The 20883-nt window shown below is 34.0% G+C and overlaps 2 protein-coding genes across 2 annotated transcripts; both read right to left on the reverse strand.

The window, feature by feature from the left end:
- Positions 1-10874: 10874 nt before the first annotated feature.
- Positions 10875-13694, reverse strand: LOC139851560 (ras-related protein RABA2a-like). Its single transcript, XM_071840642.1, has 2 exons — positions 13399-13694; positions 10875-11557 (listed from the first exon to the last, which is right to left on the reverse strand). Exons 1-2 carry the CDS (start codon positions 13561-13563, stop codon positions 11072-11074), a joined length of 651 nt encoding a protein of 216 aa, XP_071696743.1. The 5' UTR covers positions 13564-13694; the 3' UTR covers positions 10875-11071.
- A 4392-nt stretch (positions 13695-18086) lies between these two features.
- Positions 18087-20551, reverse strand: LOC139851561 (putative 12-oxophytodienoate reductase 11). The gene is made up of 5 exons (XM_071840643.1): positions 20469-20551; positions 20112-20252; positions 19852-19982; positions 19030-19191; positions 18087-18951 (listed from the first exon to the last, which is right to left on the reverse strand). Exons 1-5 carry the CDS (start codon positions 20528-20530, stop codon positions 18365-18367), a joined length of 1083 nt encoding a protein of 360 aa, XP_071696744.1. The 5' UTR covers positions 20531-20551; the 3' UTR covers positions 18087-18364.
- Positions 20552-20883: the final 332 nt, after the last annotated feature.

The raw sequence follows: 20883 nt of genomic DNA on the forward strand, positions 1-20883 counted from the left end.
ATATAAGTTCACACGAGCCCGCCTCCATACAACAAGCATGTAGAATGGCTCACAAACTAGTGAACCAGATTGAGGAAAGAATTAAAGAACAGACAGCTGAAGAGGCCAATGTGAAGCAAGTCAAAAGAAAGTGGGAGGAAAACGGTGATAAGAATCACCAATACAACAACAACAGCAATTACAATAATAATCGCAACAATTATCCCAACAATCGCAACATCAATCGCAACTACAACAAATGGCCCAACAACAACAACAACAACAACAACAACAGCAACTACAACAATCATCCCAACAACAATAACAACCGCAACAACAATAACAATCAGAAGCAGCTATGCCAAAGGTGTGAAAAGTATCACTCGGGGTTCTGCACCAAATTTTGCAACAAGTGTAAAAGAAATTATCATAGCGCAGCGAAGTGTGAGGTCTACGGATCAGGGGTTAACAGAACGAAAGGAACAAATGGTGTCGGAACGAGTAATGGCGGAGCAAGTAGTGTAAGAGCAAGTTATGCCAATGTAGTTTGTTATAAATGTGGAAAATCGGGCCACATTATTAGAAATTGCCCGAACCAGGAGAACACGAATGGACAAGGCCGCGGAAGAGTTTTCAATATTAATGCGGCAGAGGCACAGGAAGACCCGGAGCTTGTTACGGGTACGTTTCTTGTTGATAATAAATCTGCTTACGTTTTATTTGATTCGGGTGCGGATAGAAGCTATATGAGAAGAGATTTTTGTGCTAAATTAAGTTGTCCATTGATGCCGTTGGATAGTAAATTTTTACTCGAATTAGCAAAAGGTAAATTAATTTCAGCAGATAATATATGCCGGAATCGAGAAATTAAACTGGGTAGCAAAATATTTAAGATTGATTTGATACCAGTAGAGTTAGGGAGTTTTGATGTAATAGTTGGCATGGACTGGCTGAAGAAGGTGAAAGCAGAGATCGTATGTTATAAAAATGCAATTCGCATTGTACGAGAAGAAGGAGAACCCTTAATGGTGTACGGAGAAAAGGGCAACATGAAGCTACATCTTATTAGTAATTTGAAGGCACAAAAACTAATAAGAAAAGGTTGTTATGCTGTTCTAGCACACGTCGAGAAAGTACAAACTGAAGAAAAGAGCATCAATGATGTTCCTGTCGCAAAAGAATTTCCCGATGTATTTCCGAAAGAATTACCGGGACTACCTCCACATCGATCTGTTAAATTTCAAATAGATCTTGTACCAGGAGCTGCACCAATAGCTCGTGCTCCTTATAGACTCGCACCCAGCAAGATGAAAGAACTGCAAAGTCAACTGCAAGAACTATTAGAACGTGGTTTCATTCGACCAAGCACATCACCATGGGGAGCTCCTATTTTGTTTGTCAAGAAGAAGGATGGTACATTTAGGTTGTGTATTGACTACAGAGAGTTGAACAAACTTACCATCAAAAACCGTTATCCACTGCCGAGAATTGACGACTTATTTGATCAACTACAAGGCTCGTCGGTTTATTCGAAGATCGATTTACGTTCTGGATATCATCAAATGCGAGTAAAGGAGGATGATATTCCAAAAACTGCTTTTAGGACGCGTTATGGTCATTACGAGTTTATGGTTATGCCGTTTGGATTGACTAACGCACCAGCTGTGTTCATGGACCTTATGAACCGAGTGTGTGGGCCATATCTTGACAAGTTTGTCATTGTTTTCATCGATGACATACTTATTTACTCAAAGAATGATCAAGAGCACGAAGAACATTTGATAAAAGTGCTAGAAGTATTGAGGAAAGAAAAACTGTACGCTAAGTTTTCAAAGTGTGCATTTTGGTTGGAAGAAGTTCAATTCCTCGGTCACATAGTGAACAAAGAAGGTATCCAGGTGGACCCGGCAAAGATCGAAACCGTTGAAAAGTGGGAAACCTCAAAAACTCTGAAGCATATACGTCAATTTTTAGGATTGGCTGGTTACTACAGAAGATTCATCCATGATTTCTCCAAAATAGCAAAACCCTTGACTGCATTAACGCATAAAGGGAAGAAATTTGAATGGAAGGATGAACAAGAGGAGGGGTTTCAATTATTGAAGAAAAAGCTAACTACGGCACCTATATTGTCATTGCCTGAAGGAAATGATGATTTTGTGATTTATTGTGACGCATCAAAGCAAGGTCTCGGTTGTGTATTAATGCAACGAACAAAGGTGACTGCTTATGCGTCTAGACAATTGAAGATTCACGAGAAAAATTATACGACGCATGATTTGGAATTAGGCGCGGTTGTTTTTGCATTAAAGACTTGGAGGCACTACTTATATGGGGTCAAAGGTATTATATATACCGACCACAAAAGTCTTCAACACATATTTAATCAGAAACAACTGAATATGAGGCAGCGTAGGTGGATTGAATTGTTGAATGATTACGACTTTGAGATTCGTTACCACCCGGGGAAGGTAAATGTGGTAGCCGACGCCTTGAGCAGAAAGGACAGAGAACCCATTCGAGTAAAATCTATGAATATAATGATTCACACTAACCTTACTACTCAAATAAAGGAGGCGCAACAAGGAGTTTTAAAAGAGGGAAATTTAAAGGATGAAATACCCAAAGGATCGGAGAAGCATCTTAATATTCGGGAAGACGGAACCCGGTATAGGGCTGAAAGAATTTGGGTACCAAAATTTGGAGATATGAGAGAAATGGTACTTAGAGAAGCTCATAAAACCAGATACTCAATACATCCTGGAACGGAGAAGATGTACAAGGATCTTAAGAAACATTTTTGGTGGCCAGGTATGAAAGCCGATATTGCTAAATATGTAGGAGAATGTTTGACGTGTTCTAAGGTCAAAGCTGAACATCAGAAACCATCAGGTCTACTACAACAACCTGAAATCCCGGAATGGAAATGGGAAAACATTACCATGGATTTCATTACTAAATTGCCAAGGACTGCAAGTGGTTATGATACTATTTGGGTAATAGTTGATCGTCTCACCAAGTCAGCACACTTCCTGCCAATAAGAGAAGATGACAAGATGGAGAAGTTATCACGACTGTATTTGAAGGAAGTCGTCTCCAGACATGGAATACCAATCTCTATTATCTCTGATAGGGATGGCAGATTTATTTCAAGATTCTGGCAGACATTACAGCAAGCATTGGGAACTCGTCTAGACATGAGTACTGCCTATCATCCACAAACTGATGGGCAGAGCGAAAGGACGATACAAACGCTTGAAGATATGCTATGAGCTTGTGTTATTGATTTCGGAAACAGTTGGGATCGACATCTACCGTTAGCAGAATTTTCCTACAACAACAGCTACCATTCAAGCATTGAGATGGCTCCGTTTGAAGCACTTTATGGTAGAAAGTGCAGGTCTCTGATTTGTTGGAGTGAAGTGGGGGATAGACAGATTACGGGTCCGGAGATAATACAAGAAACTACCGAGAAAATCATCCAAATTCAACAAAGATTGAAAACCGCCCAGAGTCGACAAAAGAGCTACGCGGATAGTAAAAGAAAAGATATAGAGTTTGAAATTGGAGAAATGGTCATGCTTAAGGTTTCACCTTGGAAAGGCGTTGTTCGATTTGGTAAATGGGGAAAACTAAATTCAAGGTACATTGGACCATTCAAGATTATAGATCGTGTCGGACCAGTAGCTTACCAACTGGAGTTACCTCAACAACTCGCGGCTGTACATAACACTTTCCACATCTCAAATTTGAAGAAATGTTTTGCTAAAGAAGATCTCACTATTCCGTTGGACAAAATCTAAATCAATGAAAAACTTCAATTCATTGAAGAACCCGTCGAAATAATGGATCGTGAGGTTAAGAGACTTAAACAAAACAAGATACCGATTGTTAAGGTATGATGGAATGCTCGTAGAGGACCCGAGTTCACCTGGGAGCGTGAAGATCAAATGAAGAAGAAATGCCCGCATTTATTTCCAGAAGATACGTCAACACCTCCAACTGCTTAAAATTTCAGGACGAAATTTATTTAACGGGTAGGTACTGTAGTGACCCGGACTTTTCCATGTTTATATATATATTAAATGAAATTGTTATTTACATGATTAAGTGTTTCCAAAATGTTAAGCAATCAAACTTGTTAAGACTTGATTAATTGAAATAGGTTTCATATAGACAATTGACCACCCAAGTTGACCGGTGATTCACGAACGTTAAAACTTGTAAAAACTATACGATGACATATATATGGTTATATATATAGTTAACATGATTTTATTATAAGTATGTATCTCATTAGGTATTTTAACAATGAGTTATATACATAAAAATGAGACTATTAATTTAAGAAACTCGAAAACGATATATATAACGATTATCGTTATAACAACGTCTTACTAGGTACATATGAATCATATTAAGATATTGATACACTTGGTTAATTATGTTAAATGATAAGTAAATATATTATTAAGTGTATTAACAATGAAATACATATGAAAAAATAAGACTACTAACTTAATGATTTCGAAACGAGACATATATGTAACGATTATCGTTGTAACGACATTTAACTGTATATATATCATACTAAGATATATTATATATCATAATATCATGATAATATAACAATTTAACATCTCATTTGTTATAATAAATAATGGGTTAACAACATTCAACAAGATCGTTAACCTAAAGGTTTCAAAACAACATTTACATGTAACGAGTAACGATGACTTAACGACTCAGTTAAAATGTATATACATGTAGTGTTTTAATATGTATTCATAAACTTTTAAAAGACTTCAAGACACTTATCAAAATACTTCTACTTAACAAAAATGCTTACAATTACATCCTCGTTCAGTTTCATCAACAATTCTACTCGTATGCACCCGTATTCGTACTCGTACAATACACAGCTTTTAGATGTATGTACTATTGGTATATACACTCCAATGATCAACTCTTAGTAGCCCATGTGAGTCACCTAACACATGTGAGAACCATCATTTGGCAACTAGCATGAAATATCTCATAAAATTACAAAAATATGAGTAATCATTCATGACTTATTTACATGAAAACAAAATTACATATCCTTTATATCTAATCCATACACCAACGATCAAAAATACCTACAAACACTTTCATTCTTCAATTTTATTCATCTGATTAATCTCTCTCAAGTTCTATCTTCAAGTTCTAAGTGTTCTTCATAAATTCCAAAAGTTCTAGTTTCATAAAATCAAGAATACTTCCAAGATTGCAAGTTTACTTCCAAGTTTTCTAAATTCATTCCAAGTAATCATCCAAGATCAAGAAACCTTTGTTACTTACAGTAGGTTATATTTCTAATACAAGGTAATAATCATATTCAAACTTTAATTCAATTTCTATAACTATAACAATCTTATTTCGAGTGGAAATCTTACTTGAAATTGTTTTCGTGTCATGATTCTGCTTCAAGAACTTTCAAGCCATCCAAGGATCCTTTGAAGCTAGATCTATTTTTCTCATTTCCAGTAGGTTTATCCAAGGAACTTTAGGTAGTAATGATGTTCATAACATCATTCGATTCATACATATAAAGCTATCTTATTCGAAGGTTTAAACTTGTAATCACTAGAACATAGTTTAGTTAATTCTAAACTTGTTCGCAAATAAAAGTTAATCCTTCTAACTTGACTTTTAAAATAAACTAAACACATGTTCTATATCTATATGATATGCTAACTTAATGATTTAAAACCCGAAAACACGAAAAACACCGTAAAATCGGATTTACGCCGTCGTAGTAACACCGCGGGCTGTTTTGGGTTAGTTAATTAAAAACTATGATAAACTTTGATTTAAAAGTTGTTATTTTGGGAAAATAATTTTTATTATGAACATGAAACTATATCCAAAAATTATGGTTAAACTCAAAGTGGAAGTATGTTTTCTAAAATGGTCATCTAGACGTCGTTCTTTCGACTGAAATGACTACCTTTACAAAAATGACTTGTAACTTATTTTTCTGACTATAAACCTATACTTTTTCTGTTTAAATTCATAAAATAGAGTTCAATATAAAACCATAGCAATTTGATTCACTCAAAACGGATTTAAAATGAAGAAGTTATGGGTAAAACAAGATTGGATAATTTTTCTCATTTTAGCTACGTGAAAATTGGTAACAAATCTATTCCAACCATAACTTAATCAACTTGTATTGTATATTATGTAATCTTGAGATACCATAGACAAGTATACAATGTTTCGACCTATCATGTCGACACATCTATATATATTTCGGAACAACCATAAACACTCTATATGTGAATGTTGGAGTTAGCTATACAGGGTTGAGGTTGATTCCAAAATATATATAGTTTGAGTTGTGATCAATACTGAGATATGTATACACTGGGTCGTGAATTGATTCAAGATAATATTTATCGATTTATTTCTGTACATCTAACTGTGGACAACTAGTTGTAGGTTACTAACGAGGACAGCTGACTTAATAAACTTAAAACATCAAAATATATTAAAAGTGTTGTAAATATATTTTGAACATACTTTGATATATATGTATATATTGTTATATGTTCGTGAATCAACCAGTGGCCAAGTCTTACTTCCTGACGAAGTAAAAATCTGTGAAAGTGAGTTATAGTCCCACTTTTAAAATCTAATATTTTTGGGATGAGAATACATGCAGGTTTTATAAATGATTTACAAAATAGACACAAGTACGTGAAACTACATTCTATGGTTGAATTATCGAAATCGAATATGCCCCTTTTTATTAAGTCTGGTAATCTAAGAATTAGGGAACAGACACCCTAATTGACGTGAATCCTAAAGATAGATCTATTGGGCCCAACAAGCCCCATCCAAAGTACCGGATGCTTTAGTACTTCGAAATTCATATCATATCCGAAGGGTGTCCCGGAATGATGGGGATATTCTTATATATGCATCTTGTTAATGTCGGTTACCAGGTGTTCACCATATGAATGATTTTTATCTCTATTTATGGGATGTGTATTGAAATATGAAATCTTGTGGTCTATTGTTACGATTTGATATATATAGGTTAAACCTATAACTCACCAACATTTTTGTTGACGTTTAAAGCATGTTTATTCTCAGGTGAATACTAAGAGCTTCCGCTGTTGCAAACTAAAATAAGGACAAGATTTGGAGTCCATGTTTGTATGATATTGTGTAAAAACTGCATTCAAGAAACTGATTTCGATGTAACATATTTGTATTGTAAACCATTATGTAATGGTCGTGTGTAAACATGATATTTTAGATTATCATTATTTGATAATCTACGTAAAGCTTTTTAAACCTTTATTTATGAAATAAAGGTTATGGTTTATTTTAAAAATGAATGCAGTCTTTGAAAAAACGTCTCATATAGAGGTCAAAACCTCGCAACGAAATCAATTAATATGGAACGTTTTTAATCAATAAGAATGAGACATTTCAAATGTTGTTCACTTTACATTGCCACAGCTTGCTACCTGCACCGAAGACCAATTACTACATCAAACAATATCAATTACAAGTGTGATACAACAACCATAATCATGTTCGTGCAAAGCACGGGCAATGCAGCTAGTAGAACATACAAGTCAAATCTCATCTACAAAAGATGTTTTGTTACATTATTACACACAACTTTATTCGTGGTGTTGAAACGGTCAAAATTATAGATACGTGGGACCCATAATGAATAGCTTTCCGAAAGTCCCAATCAAAGATGGGTCTTCTCAAGTAGACAGTTTAGAATGTACCTCAACTAGGAAGTTAATGACATAGTGACTAGTCTTTAGAATTGAACCAAAGACATTAATGTGACTAACTAAGTCTTGACCAAACTGAAATTTCCCTAAATATCAATCAAGACACTTCTCCAAGAATGTTGGGTTTACCACTTTTGGAATGATTAGTCACTTTCATGCATTAAGACCAAATCTCACACACTTAATGCATATAGTACTTGTATAGGATGTTTGGTTTCTTTTGAAGGTGCTAGAAGGAGTAAAGGTGCCAAAATGTGGTGTTCAAATTTGAGTCAAACAGCTATATAACGGATACCTAATTTGGACTGGAGCACGCACGGTCGCACCATGGTCGACCGTGCAGGCAACCGTGTGTCAACGGCTATTTTTTGAATCTAACTATAAAAGGCAAAAATTTAAGAGCATTTGAAGCTGACCCTCTAGCATATTTCAAGGGCTTATCTCCAGTGATCACAAGTGCATCAATTATTACTCAAATGTGATCAAGCAAGAGAAGATTCTATAATTTTATAGATATAGAATTGGGTTGTTGTAAACTTACTAATCAAAATCATTTATCTTGTGAGTTTACTTAATGTAATGTATGTCCTAGTATTATGTTAGGATCATCATTGCAAAGTGTATAAGTCTTGTAACTTCAATTAGTAGAAGCATAGGCTAGCTTAGTGATCTACTTCCTTAAAGGGACTTAGGAAGTTGATTAATCTTATTTGGAGATTAATACTTGTCCAAGGTGAAGACAAGTTGATCTAGGTTGGAGTTGATCTTTCAAAGGGAAAGAAAGATTAGGTTTGTTTTCTACCAAAGAAGTTGAAGACTTGTAAATCGGATCTCCACCGGGTTTGGAGAAAAGTGCTTAGTGAAGCAACAAATCCCAATTAGTGTAATCGGAGAGTGGATTAAGGTGGATTAGTTAACATCCACCCGAACCACTATAAATCCTTGTGTCTATGTTCTTTACATTACTTCATTTATCATTTTGAACATATACACTACACACATCAAGTTTGAGTTGAGTTGGTTGATCAAAGTTAAATCAAATTTGGTGATCAATCGAAAAAGTGTTAAAAACGTATTAAGTAACTATTCACCCCTCCTCTAGTTACTTACATATACTACATGGAAAAATTCATAAAAAATGGCGGGAGAAATTTCCGATGACCTATGTGTGTGGAGTGTGGCAATTTTACCGATTGCTGGTAAAATTGTACGTTCGAAAATATGATGCGAGTTAATTTGTGTAGGTGGTGTCTTTTTATTTAGCTAAAAAAATGAAAGTATTGGCGTTCAAAGTTTGGGGTGAGTTTATGAGGTTTTTTAGATCTAAAAGCTATGTGGGTAGGTTTTAAAAGATGTGTTGCCGGAAGTATGGTGGTTAGATGTTGTTGGAACAAAGATTAAAATAGTTTGGGATGAAAAAAAAAAAGCACACACACAAAAGGACAAAAAAAATTACTATTGAGGAATAGTACTTGGATTTGCTCAATTGTACATATGTGTAATTTGTATTTTTTTTGCGATCTTTGGATGGCTTTTTTTTTAATTTTTGTTTTTTCGTTAAAAAAGCAATGGAATAGTTGGAGCCAATCACATTCGCAAGAAGCTGTCAGTGGGGCCATGTGAAAGGTATTAACTAATCGTCGAATCGAATCGAATAAGTATAGTACTAGTACTAGTGACATATAAACCTAAAGCTAAATAAAACACTGAAATTATTCAAATGGGTAAATATACTAATACGTTTTGTCCCAAATTCAAATGTCACGTAGTCGTTTCATATGCACCACATAATTCTCGAATCAAGTCAATCAAATTCGTACAACAAACATAACCAATGAACGAAATACAAAAACCAACAATACAAGTAATACTATAGATGTCAAATGTAGCGAATCGATTTAATAGCGCTACATCTACAAAATGAACCATCTTGCACCAGAGCACGAGTTCACACCCCTTTTAGCTAACAAACCTCCTATAGTCGTATCAACTTTTGTTTTAAACAATTGGAGACCAGTGGATAAAAAAACGCGAGTTTTGCAACACGTGCCTGCCTCTATTAGAGCCCTAAAACACATCATAACATCTTCTGGGCTAAATCTTACGGAGTAGCATTTTAGCTTGTATCATCAAGCTCAATTGTTGCTTGATAACGTGATATATACAATGTCAAAGTATATAATTTGCCCCATAACCAACGAACGTTTACTTCAACGGTATCAAGTCTCAGTGTGGAACGTCTCGCGATTAGTTGCCAAGCAACTCGGGTTTAATTCCTGGGGGTGGAAGGTTTTCTCTCAAATTTCCTGCGATTAGTTGCCAAGCAACCCATGTCCCGCGATTACTTGCCAAGCAACCCGGGTAGGATTTTCCTTCTAGCGTGTGTGGGTGCAAATGATGAGGGTCGTTGAAATAAATGATCTGCTGATACAAATTTGTCGATAAAAAAAAAAAAAAAAAAAAAAAAAGCAAGAATTTGCCCCATATATTTAAAGAGTATGTTTTCTTAAACAATTTGATACAGAACAGCTATCAGACAGTATTACAAGACAATGTTACTAATAATGTTGAACGGTAGTCCAAGAAAGTGGCTCACATTTAAGAATTGTAGAACTCATTATTTACATGGCCTATTTAATTGAATAGTTGAAGTTGATGACTTGGTTAATAGTGTAGCCATCTTTTGTGAAGAAAATGAGAACCATTTTCACATTGCATGCAATAAGTCAATGCAGTAAAAGAATGTGGCTTTGAATGATTGCATGCTTGTTCACATGTACCAAATATATGAGTAAGATGCAATATAAATAGATGGCCATGTAGAAGATGAAGAGTATCACAAATTTGTCTCAAACGAATTATATCCTAACTTTCCTGGTGTGGGTGCACTAGGCAAGTTGTCATAACAAATAATAATTTATATCTAAGGTGTAATAATTTTTTGTATTAGCTTTCAAAATGCTTGGTGATCCATGATCTTGCCCTCCTGGGTATCAATAGTTGGATCAATCACGTAACAAATTCTAGATGCCCAAAAACATACGATACTTTTTTTTTTTTAGGTAAGAAATGTATTGAACACACTAATAAGTTACATGTATGTCACAAAATCAAGAACCATCTTGACATTCGTTCACTGGACATAACCCAAAAGAAGAATTTGAAGTCAAAATCTTTAAGTTTTTCATCTACAAACCAGAAATTAAAATTAAACAAGAAGATTCGAGTGAAAGATAGATTCGAACAAATTTGTGTCATAAACCAATACTTGTATTTCTTTTTAGTAAAAATTAAAATGAAGAGCAACAAGGTTTCTTTGTGTTAGCATCCTGTGCACCAACCACAAGTGTCTCTCCTTGTTTAATACTACCACCAGCTGCTTGATTACCTGAAGCAAGAGCTTTTTTGCTAACAATCTTATAAATCTCACCAAGAATTGTTTGAAATGATTTCTCAACGTTAACAGCTTCTAAAGCAGACGTTTCAATGAACGAAAGGCCTTCCTTTTCTGCAAAAGTTTGAGCATCTTCAGTTGAAACAGCCCTCAGATGTTTAAGATCAGTTTTGTTTCCAACAAGCATGATTACAATATGTGAATCTGCATGGTCCCTCAGTTCCTTTAGCCACCTGCTTACGTTTTCAAAAGTTGTTGGTTTGGTAACATCGTATACAAGAATTGCGCCAAGGGCACCCCTGTAATACGCACTGGTTATGGCTCGATATCGCTCCTGCCCGGCTGTGTCCCATATCTGTGCCTTCACCGTTTTTCCCTCTACCTAAACATGTCATGAAACTTCATTATTATGCTAAATAGAACTAGATGCAGTTATGAATATTAGAAACTTAGTTTCGAAACTTCACAATCACAAGCAGTAATAAAAGAAACATACAAACATCCCTTAAACGTGTGACGGCTCTTAGCTATATAACTTTAGTTAGGTCAATCAATCCAACAACCATAGGCATCATTTTATAATTATCAGAGGTTGAAAAAACATCCCTTAGATTTGTGATGGCTCTTAGCAGTATAACTTTTAAATAATTAGGTCAATTAATCCAACAACCAAATGTATCATTGTATGATTTGTATCAAGTCCTTAGTTACTAAACTTTGCAGTTCAATCAAAAAGGAGATGTATTATAAAAAGAAAAAAAGGTAAGAAAGGTTAGCAAAACATGTATGTGAATTTGCTGCTAACACAAAGATGAAACAGTAAATGCATAAAGATGAAACTTTGCGGTTCAATCAAATGTAAACATAAAGATGAAACAGTAAATGCATATTCGCAACATGTATGTGAATTTGCCGCTAACACACACAAAGACACACAGTAGTGCTCGAAGCAAATGGTTAGCCCAAGCAAGATGAGGCATCAGATGCATATTCTTGGACCATTCTAAAGTTTAAACAATAATGCGAGACACTCTAATTATGCAAGTGTGACTTAAACTTACAGTCTCTGTTTCCCCCGAACTTAATGAATCGTCATTTGGGATGCTTAAAGCACAATCTTACTTATACATAAACCACGTGAATAACATGAGCTATTATTAATATAATATAATTATATAATAATATAAATATAGATAGATATATGAAAATACTACTGTTAGTGTTATGATTATTATTATGTTAGTATATAAATATATAAATATAATTATATAATAAGCAGAGTTTATGAGACATTTGACCATATTTATGTTAAGCAAAAACAACCATATCGTTATACGGAGTAGTTTATATTGATTCATTTCGGAATTAAGTTTTATCATAAGATTTCTCAGATTCTGCATATATCATATATTACAAATTACAATATACAATATACAATTTTATAATCATTGACAGGAATCTCCATATGACTAAAAATGTTTAAATTATGAAGTTATGAACCATCATATTCAATGTCAGATATGACTATATGAGTATCATACAACACATCTTCATATCATATCATAACTATATATAAACGAATCTAAATACAGCTAATTCCTACTATTTACATTAAATAAATAAATAAATCTACAAGGCCAAATTGCACAAAGTGCAACATGCATATTGCATGCTAACATGTTTCCACAACCCACAGATCCATGCCAAGATACGACTGTATTTTTTTTACCATTCAATGTAACAAAATTAACTTTCAAACCATTTTATATACTACTTAGTAATCATTTAATGTGACATACTTACCAAATTGGAACCATCTAATGCAACCTAATAACATACTAACTCAATTTATGGTACCATTTAATGTACCTAATTAGCTGTAAACACCAAAATGAAACCAATCTATAGAATTACAGTTACTTTACTAATAATACTCCTCTCAACTCTACATCCAACTTCTCAATATACTTTATTAACTAACCAAATAACTGCACAAAAACTGTACGGTTAATATCAATTTAATTCAATAGTCATGAATACAACATACGAGATGATAATATTAGCCATAAAAATCAACTCTAAAGCAACAGATCAAGCACTAGAATCAACACTAAAACAAAATCAAACGAGTCAACCAAACGTAATTTCACACAGCATATGAATAAACGTCAAAATCGGAAACACAAATGTAAATATATAGATAGATAGAGATAGAGATAGTACTTGAAGAGTACGAGTGGCGAATTCAACGCCGATAGTGGATTTAGATTCCAAACAGAACTCATTACGAGTGAATCGAGAGAGAAGATTGGATTTACCGACACCTGAATCGCCGATTAATACGACTTTGAACAAGTAATCGTACTCATCGTCTGGTCTCCTCGCCATTTTCGTTCTAAATCGGTGAGAAATTGAAGGAATTTTATTTTACGGATGGATATACTAGCACGAGATGAGAAAAGAGTCAAATAGGGTATATCTCGTTTAATGCTTCGTAGCACAAGCATAAATTCGCCTAAACATCCTTTTCGATTTTAGTGTTTTTCATTCCGTAGATGCTATCTTTTTCTAAATAAATAAAAAAAAACAAAATTAACCATTTCGTCCGTGTGTTTTTCACTTTTTGTCTGTTTCATCCCCGTGTTTTGTTATCTGCATTTTTCACCCTTAAAAGCATTTTAAAGTTCCAATTTCATCTCTCACCCTAACGAAGGTTAATTGAGTCCATTAAAACTATTCACAATGACTATTCACGTAATTTCAACTAATTAAATTATAAAAATCAATTCATTATTCTTCTCATGATGTGTGACATTATCCCTAATTTCTAATTTTCCATACAACCGAAAGACCAACGACATTGAAAAGATAACCTCAATGACTTGAAGGTAAATAAACAAAAGAGATGAACGGAAAGTAATATGTATGAATTAAATTAATTAGCGTATATATAAGAAGAGGTTATTCCACGTCACATTTGTCAAAATTACTGGATTTCATGAATTTTATTTTCATTGTTGTCGACTAAAAAACAGCCCTAAACTGTATCTATTTGGACTTGTCCTGATAATATACCAATTTTGACCCATTATTATGTCTATGGCACCCATTTCACCATCTAAAACTCAAACTATAGAACATAAAACATCTAAAAAGTTTACTCTTATAAATTAGTTAAAGGAACTATCTTTAAATTATATAACGATAATTACACAAACATAAAGTTTGCATCTTTCTTTCTGTTACCAAAATAATTAGTAGTCTTGAATCTGTTAACAAAATAATTAGTAGTCTTTAGTGGAATCTTTCCTTTATAGCTCATAAAAACACATATACGGACAAGATGAATCTATCTTTAGTAGTCATTGTGATTCATATATGATTTGAATTTGATGATATTGAGGGATCCAAGGGTTCATGATTTTAATCTATGGCTGCAGTTACCGATCATATAGCTGGTAAACTATCTTCTCTATACGTCCTTCGGTATGTGTGATCTTATGATTTTGTGATTGATCATGGTATTGCTAATGATTTTGATAAATTGATGAAATTGAAAGCGTATATACGATAAATCAATTTGTGAAATTGGATGCGGATACAGAGGGGTTGGATATTCCAAATTTTGTTGGTGATTTGAGAGCTTTGATGCTTGTTGACAGTGAAATGAATTGATTAGTGCAGTTGGTGTACACATTATCAGGACGATTATGGAGACATACTAGTGCAGTTGGTTTACAATCGATTAATTAGTTAAAGGTTACGTGGATAGTCCCTGTGAATAGTGTTAACGGATTCAGTTAACCTTCGTTAGAGTGAAGGATGAAATTGGGACTTTAAAATGCTTTTAAGGATGAAAAATGCAAAAAAATAAAATACAGGGATGAAACGAGCAAAAAGTGAAAAACACGGGAAAGAAATAAGCAATTTTATCATAAATAAATAAATAAAAGCTTGCAAATAAGTCACGTTTACCTTCTTTTTTTTTTTCTTTGTTAATAAAACTAGAAAAAACTCATATATAGAAAACGATGATATATTCAAAAAACGTCAACAACCAAAAAAATACTCTAATCGTATAAATTAAATCAATTGAGTTAAACTTTTTGACATGTCTTAAATTAATTGTTAATTTTGATAAACAAATAAAAAAATAATAAGATAAGTTACTTTATACTTTAATTTTTAATGCAATAATATAATAATCTCTCAGTCTTAAATTTATTGTCCTCAGTTAAAAAATATACAATTTAAAAACTTTACTCATGATTATCATACTTTTTGTTTACTTTTCAGTTTTACAACAAACTTTACTCATTTTTTTGTCTTAAGTACATACTTTAAGAATAAATAGAACTTTACATCTTTATTCTTATCTGTTTATTAAAATTGACAATTAATTTGAGACATCCTAATAACGAACACTATACAATATATTTGAAACTGATAGAGTATAAAAATAGATTAGTAACCAAACCTACATATCATAGTATTGTTATATGGTAAGTTCATAGAATATATATTTAACCATTTGCTAAATTGAGTTATGGGCTTTTTAGCTTTTTATTGTATCAAGTCACGTTCTCCTTTGCCTCTGTTTGAAAAAAGATATCTGATTATATGTTTCATAAAAATAGAAAAATATTCAGATTAAGTGGCAAATAAATATTAATTTTACTTACTAAATTAAGAGTCGTACATAAACATATTTTTATATAGAATGTAAGAAACAAATATGTCTAACTCTTTCGTGTATTGGTCTTTTGTGACATGTTTTAGTGAAGAATAGATGTTTTCCACGTTTGAGAATTTGGTGAAGGTGAAATTATTACATTCAAATGCACACATTCTTACATTCTTACTCATTGTAATCGTTCTTAACAAGCAGTGCTCGACTACCAGTGAAGTTGTGAGTCCCAGGTTTAATCTTTGGCAATTTACTTTTAAGCTTAATTAGGGATTTACAGTGGAGGTACTTTACCTGACACTAGGATGATGTCTGGTTTCCAGATGTTCGAAGTTTACCTGCTATGGGAAGCCAATGTATTCTTTTATAAAAAGGTTTCTCGCTAAAAAAACAATTTCTCTAGCCACTTCCAAGATGCTTAATTAAAGAGGTTGAAATTCCGTTCTTTACTCAGTTTTGATATGTATAGCTAAAGCTAATCATTATTTTACCGTTAAAAATGAAATAAATAAAATGTTCTGTGACTCTGGTGACTAAACAATAATAATCGGACTTGAGTGATACCGTGATATTTATTTATACAATCTAAAGTTGTCACTTGTCAAATACCTTTTGGGTCTTTGACACATTAGAGCACGAGGTGTCCATGTCCCTTTGCCAAGGTCTATTTAGGTGTTGAAAAGGGACCTTGAAATTGATTAAAGTGGAGTGTCGTTCGGTGTCCATTTCAGTGTCTATTTCAGTATCGATTTTAGTCGTGGACCAATAAGAAAATAGCATAATTAAAAAAGAAAAAAAATAGTTGAAACCACCGTCGGAGGAGTGACAGTGGCCAACGACCCCGAAATTGACGGTGAACCGGTATCCAAATTTAGCCGCCGTCAATGATGGACGGTGAAATTGACCACGGGACACACCGTGAGCTCTTATTACAAAGAGCCATTCAAACCGAACTCGATAGCCTTTTGTTATGTTTCCGCTTCTCTTTTCGTTTTAATTAGATTTTTAAAGCATTGGATAAACGGTTTCTCCATTTTTTTATATAAGCTAAAAAAACAAACTGACCTCAATAAAATGCTCTATAATCACTATCGATGTGTGAATCAACATGTGTGTATAGAAAACTTCATTGTAGGAGAAATTTAGCATTTTACACCCATAGCTTGAAAAACATAGGGGTGGAGCTAGGATTTGAAGTTAAGGATGTGATAGAGCCGTAATTCGTTACAAGATGATAATGATAAATAACTCTAATACATACCTTTTCGATGATTAGAAATACACAGAGTAGTTTTCAATATATAACAAATATATGATTCATACTATAAGTATTTAATATAAGATGCGTTTTCGATGTGGTGTTGGTTTTTAGATTTTGTTGTTGTTGCATTGTTGTCGTTATGGTGTGCTTGTGTTTGTGTTTATGTTGATGTTTTTTCACTTTTGGTGAAAGGGTTGTTCAATATAAGTTTTTAGTTTAACCTTATGGTGTAGTTCATGTAGTAATGGTTTGCCCTCTCTTAGCCAGAGGCTCAGAGGCAGGAGTTCGGCTTCTGTGGGGTTCAATATTGCATACAAGATTGTCTCTTTACCCTTGAATTCCAACTGAGGGTGCCTTTCGCATATCGTGTTGCGGGGGCAGTAGGGGAGGGGAGTTTTGCCGCCCATGCTCTCGGATTGGGTCGAGTTTCCTCCTGGACAACAATTGGGGGAAGGTTATGCAACTGCGTGATATGAACACGTGGGTGGTTAAGTCCCCCGATAATCTCGTACTGCTGTTAAAAAAATAGATATAGATAAGCTTTTAGTTTGTGCCAAAAGATAAAAATAAGTGGCAACTGGCAAAGCAGAAAAATCGCGGCAATGGGCTTGAAAATAAATCAATAAATTTTGGGCTTCTTCTTCAATTTTCCCTTGGTTAGGCATATTATTAATTTGATAAGATCCAACAGAGTTTATGGGCTACCATTTGTAAAATGAATTGGGCTAATTAGGCAACCCCCCACCCCCACCCCCCACCCCCCCCCACCCCCCCCCCCCCCCCCCCCCCCCCCCCAAAACAACTCCTTCAATATCGACAAACTAATGATTCAATCTGTGAAAGAAGATTTTGGTCTTGAGGGTTTCATACAAGAATTTGCAAATGAGCACTTGGAAAAAAATTATGGTTAAAAGAAAAAGTAAGATTCAATGAAAAGACCACATCAAATTATCTCAAAAATGCATTTACGAGAGATGAACGCGTTGGTGATTTAGTCCCTCATGGGTGATCCCAAACTGATGTAAAAAAAAATTTATCTCACAAATCCACATGTCGTTACAGAATAATCTTCGGATACATAAATTAATACAAATTAGCTTAAAAACCTTATTCGATCTCGTGTATCAATTTAAAAGATTCCTTTGACTTCTCTACCTTATTATTGCCATTTAATCTTTGTCCCTTTATTCACAATACTTGCACAATAATGGTGTACTTTATATGTTTTGTTTTTACCACCATCATACCTCAAGAAATGGGTAATCTGTGTACCCAACTATTGGATCTGGTATATAAAATGTATCCCTATTATACTTATTAAGTTCTGCACCAAGTTCAAACCGTTTAGGTAAATCTGGATTAGCCAAGAAAAGCCGCCCGAATGCAACCAAATCTGCATTGCCATTAGCTATAGCATTGTTACCATCATCTTTCTTGTAACCACCCGCGCTAATGAACGTACCCTTGAAAGCTTTCTTCATCGGGACACTACTATATGGAGTTTCAAATATGCTCCCCATTTGCACCATTCTCGGTTCAATCACATGTAGATAAACGATCTCATACTTATTAAGCGCATTAGCCATGTGAAGCCCTAGAGCTTCGGGGTTTGAGTCACCACACTCCATGTAATCGGCGAATGGTGATAGCCTTATGCCAACTTTGTGGGCTCCAATTTCATTTGCAACCGCTTCTACAATTTCTAAAGCGAGGCGACACCTATTTTCTAATGTTCCACCATATTTATCAGTTCTATCATTCACCTGGTCTTTCATAAATTGATCAATTATGTACCCATTAGCTCCATGGATCTCTACTCCATCAAAACCTATAAATTCAATGTACTACGTTAAGAGTCATACATATATCCAAAAAATATTGATGCATACAAGAGATTTCAACTTACCCGCCTCCATGGCATTGCGTGCGGCTAGCCTAAAGTCATTAACAAGGGCCGGGATTTCATCGGTCCTTAGCCTACGAGGGGGAGACCAATCTCCACCGGCTAGGCCCGGTGTCATTTCCTTGTCACTCGAAGATATCGGAGCTTCACCGTTGGGTTGGAATCCTAATTTTTGATTAACCATCATTATTCATAATTTTATGTTATAATCAATCTCAAATCTATAATCGACATGAAAAGGAAAGAAGATACAGGAAGTACGTGAATACACGATTTAAGTGTGATAAACACTTTCGATATAATGTGATTTAACTTTTCTATTTTAGATACTCATGCATTTAGCATCTTCTTTTGATCATATAGTACTAAACTCATGGGCTATAAGCAATTAAAGTCTTACTTCTTTACAAAAGTTGGGTATCCTAACCTACAATACATAAAAAAAACACATGACAATATATTCAATAAAATCAAGTCATCAACTACCAAACCCTACCTAATAACAGAACATGTGGCCTCCAAAAGACAAAGAATGTGGCATATTTCTATCCCCACATTATTGCTAGCTATAGGAATTTTTTTTTTTCTTCTCAATTATTGAAGTCTCAAAAGTTATCTTTATTCATATTATAATGGGAAACAAAATATTTTTAACCATGTATATTCGAGTAAAAATATTTCCTCTCTTTACCAAGGAAAAAGTTTATCCGTTTATTTGTAACTAATTAACAATAATCATTCCAGAATGAAGAACATGAAATTTGAAAAATGTTCAATATCTCAATAATTCAAACTACTAGAAAAACGTATAGAAACATAACATACCGTAGTTTGAGACACGGCCTACGTGCCAAATTTGACAAAAGAACACACCACCCTTGTCGTGAACAGCATTCACGATTGGTTTCCATGCCTCTACATGCTCGTTAGTCCAAATTCCGGGTGTTTCAGGGTACCTTTTAGAATTTGTATTTGATTCGACAACATCAATAATCTCAATTGTTTACACTAATCACATTAACATAATTAGTCCTTTTTCAGCTCTTCATAAAAAATAAACATAATTAGTCTTTTTTTTTACTTACCCTTGGGCAGTGTTTGAGACCCCAGTTGCTTCGGTGATTAGAAGGCCTCCTTCAGTCGCTCTTTGAGAATAGTACAAAGCGGCATGTGGTTGTGGTACATTGCCATATGATCTTTGTCTTGTCAAGGGTGCAAGCACAACCCTATAATTTCGTATACAAACAAGTTGAACATAAAAAATACAACATATATATTTATTTTAAAATTTATATAAGGACGTGAAAATAATCATCAAAGATAGTCAAGTAGCATTTTTAAAGTATTACCAAAATATCTTTGGTTGATCAGATAAAAAGTAAAAAATAATCACGTTGTTCTTTCCTAATATTTAATAATTTGAAAATGAAGTGTGAAGTTACCTGTGAGAAAGGTTGAACTTGCCCATTTGGTATGGAGAAAGAAGAGGAATTGTGGGTGCCATTGATCTATGTGAAATCGTGAATTTTACTCCTTTTTAGACCTCTTATTTATACGCAATTTGGAATCTTGCTTACGTAGGCGATTACATCAAAAGTCTCGCGGTCAAATTCAAAAGGAAATTGAATTTTAGGTATGTTATAAAATACTACGTACTCCGTAATACTAAGTACTGATATAATAATAGCGAGGAATACATTATACGAGTAGTGTTTTGCATGTACATATTTCACTCTGTTTAGCCATAATAAAACGGATCCAAGCTCTAAAACATACAAAAATAACAGTTTGTATAAGTTGCAATCTTCGGATTCATTATATATATCGTTTTTTTTTTTACCATAATAAATGTGACAT

This window comes from Rutidosis leptorrhynchoides, chromosome 6, assembly GCF_046630445.1.
Source record: "Rutidosis leptorrhynchoides isolate AG116_Rl617_1_P2 chromosome 6, CSIRO_AGI_Rlap_v1, whole genome shotgun sequence".
Classification (NCBI taxonomy): Eukaryota; Viridiplantae; Streptophyta; class Magnoliopsida; order Asterales; family Asteraceae; genus Rutidosis; species Rutidosis leptorrhynchoides.

What these genes read in the sequence shown, in the direction of transcription:
- LOC139851560 (XM_071840642.1), bottom strand. Translation starts at nt 13,563, where the DNA reads ATGGCGAGGAGACCAGACGATGAGTACGATTACTTGTTCAAAGTCGTA. An exon ending in TCGCCACTCGTACTCTTCAA is followed by an intron (nt 11,558 to 13,398) that starts GTACTATCTCTA and finishes TGACATGTTTAG; the next exon opens with GTAGAGGGAAAAACGGTGAA.
- LOC139851561 (XM_071840643.1), bottom strand. Translation starts at nt 20,530, where the DNA reads ATGGCACCCACAATTCCTCTTCTTTCTCCATACCAAATGGGCAAGTTC. An exon ending in AAGTTCAACCTTTCTCACAG is followed by an intron (nt 20,253 to 20,468) that starts GTAACTTCACAC and finishes ACGAAATTATAG; the next exon opens with GGTTGTGCTTGCACCCTTGA. An exon ending in ACGCAATGCCATGGAGGCGG is followed by an intron (nt 18,952 to 19,029) that starts GTAAGTTGAAAT and finishes TTGAATTTATAG; the next exon opens with GTTTTGATGGAGTAGAGATC.